The 1,323-nt window shown below is 31.5% G+C and overlaps 1 protein-coding gene across 1 annotated transcript in view; it reads left to right on the forward strand.

Annotated features, from left to right (window-relative positions):
- The first annotated feature begins 416 nt into the window (after nt 1-416).
- LOC106462854 overlaps nt 417-1,323 on the forward strand; it is a 14,292-nt gene continuing 13,385 nt past the window's right edge. Inside the window, exon 1 of the mRNA XM_013922817.2 lies at nt 417-847. Within this exon, the coding sequence (XP_013778271.1) occupies nt 621-847 (227 nt within the window). The 5' untranslated portion in view covers nt 417-620. The remainder of the gene's footprint in view (nt 848-1,323) is intronic.

Raw genomic sequence — 1,323 nt, forward strand, 5'->3', positions numbered from 1 at the left:
GTAAACTAATTAATTAGTAAGTAAATAATTAATTAAGTAAAGTAGGCACTTATTATTTAGTATAAGTTATATATATATATATATATATATATATATATAAGATTTTAAAGCACAGATCCAAAGTTTTCCTTTAGCATAATTACTGCTTTATATAGTTTACGAACTTTTTGATTGCTTAGTGTTGTGGTGTATGTGCTATTGGTTTAAATTAGTTTTAAGATTTTGTTGAATTTATTTGTAGTTATGTAGTTTAGTTTGAATTAGTTGTTGTGAATGTCACTGAGGTGTGGCATTAGTGGGTCAAATGGCTTTTTGATCCTTGTTTTTCCTTTAATTCTCATATGGTGATGTTTTATGTGAATATATTTTATTATCATAACAAGAATGAAGTGTTTGTTCTTTTTGTCAACAGAGGGCACTTGACAACACATAAACCATTCAAATTCCCACCCTTCTAGAGATTAAAAATAGTCAAGCTTTAGAAAGGTTGTTTCTTTTTAAGTCATCTGGATAGCCCTATGTGCTTATTATAGCAACTGAATTTAAACCAACCCACTTTTTGAATCCTTTCTTCTTTCCACCACTGCTGCTTCAGCTCTTGCTTAAGTTACTGCTGTTTAATGAAACTTCCAGCATTTGTACTTGCATTCCAAAATGTCTCCCAAGGCAATGTTGGAGAATTTATTCTTTTCAAGTGTTCATCTTATAGCGAAACTCACATTAGTCGAAGATGGTTGTATGTACGTGAGATTCCAGATAAAAATTACATAGTTACCCTAGAAGCTCCATTTATGAAAATGAAGGAAATTCATTTGGAACCTGAGAAACTTAATTTCTTGGATAACAGGTATGAAACAGTAATTGTGTATTTAAAAGAGAGATGTGTTTCAATTAACTTGTATCAACTGCAATTCATTGTGTATTAGGACAATTATTGTCTAATAGGTATGTATTTACCAGGACAGTGTTGTATATATTGTACATTTGCTAGGAAAATCTGTTATACAGTAGGTATGTATTTAGTAAGACAATTTTTATGGGCATTTTTTACCACTACCTCACTTCCTGTGGATGACTCTTCACCAAATTTAGTATGAAGGTTCATTGGGTCCATGGGGAGATGCATACAAATTTTCAGTTTTGCATTTTGTGGTTTTTATGGGTATTTTTTACCACTACTTTGCCCCCTGTTGATGGATCTTCACCAAATTTAGCATGAAGGTTTGTCAGATCCATGCGGAGATACACACGAACTTGTTTTCATATTTTGTGTTTTGCAATTTTTATGGGCATTTTTGTGTTTTTTACAATTACATATGAGGG

The sequence above is a fragment of the Limulus polyphemus genome, unplaced genomic scaffold (assembly GCF_000517525.1).
Source record: "Limulus polyphemus unplaced genomic scaffold, Limulus_polyphemus-2.1.2 Scaffold1268, whole genome shotgun sequence".
Lineage (NCBI taxonomy): Eukaryota > Metazoa > Arthropoda > Merostomata > Xiphosura > Limulidae > Limulus > Limulus polyphemus.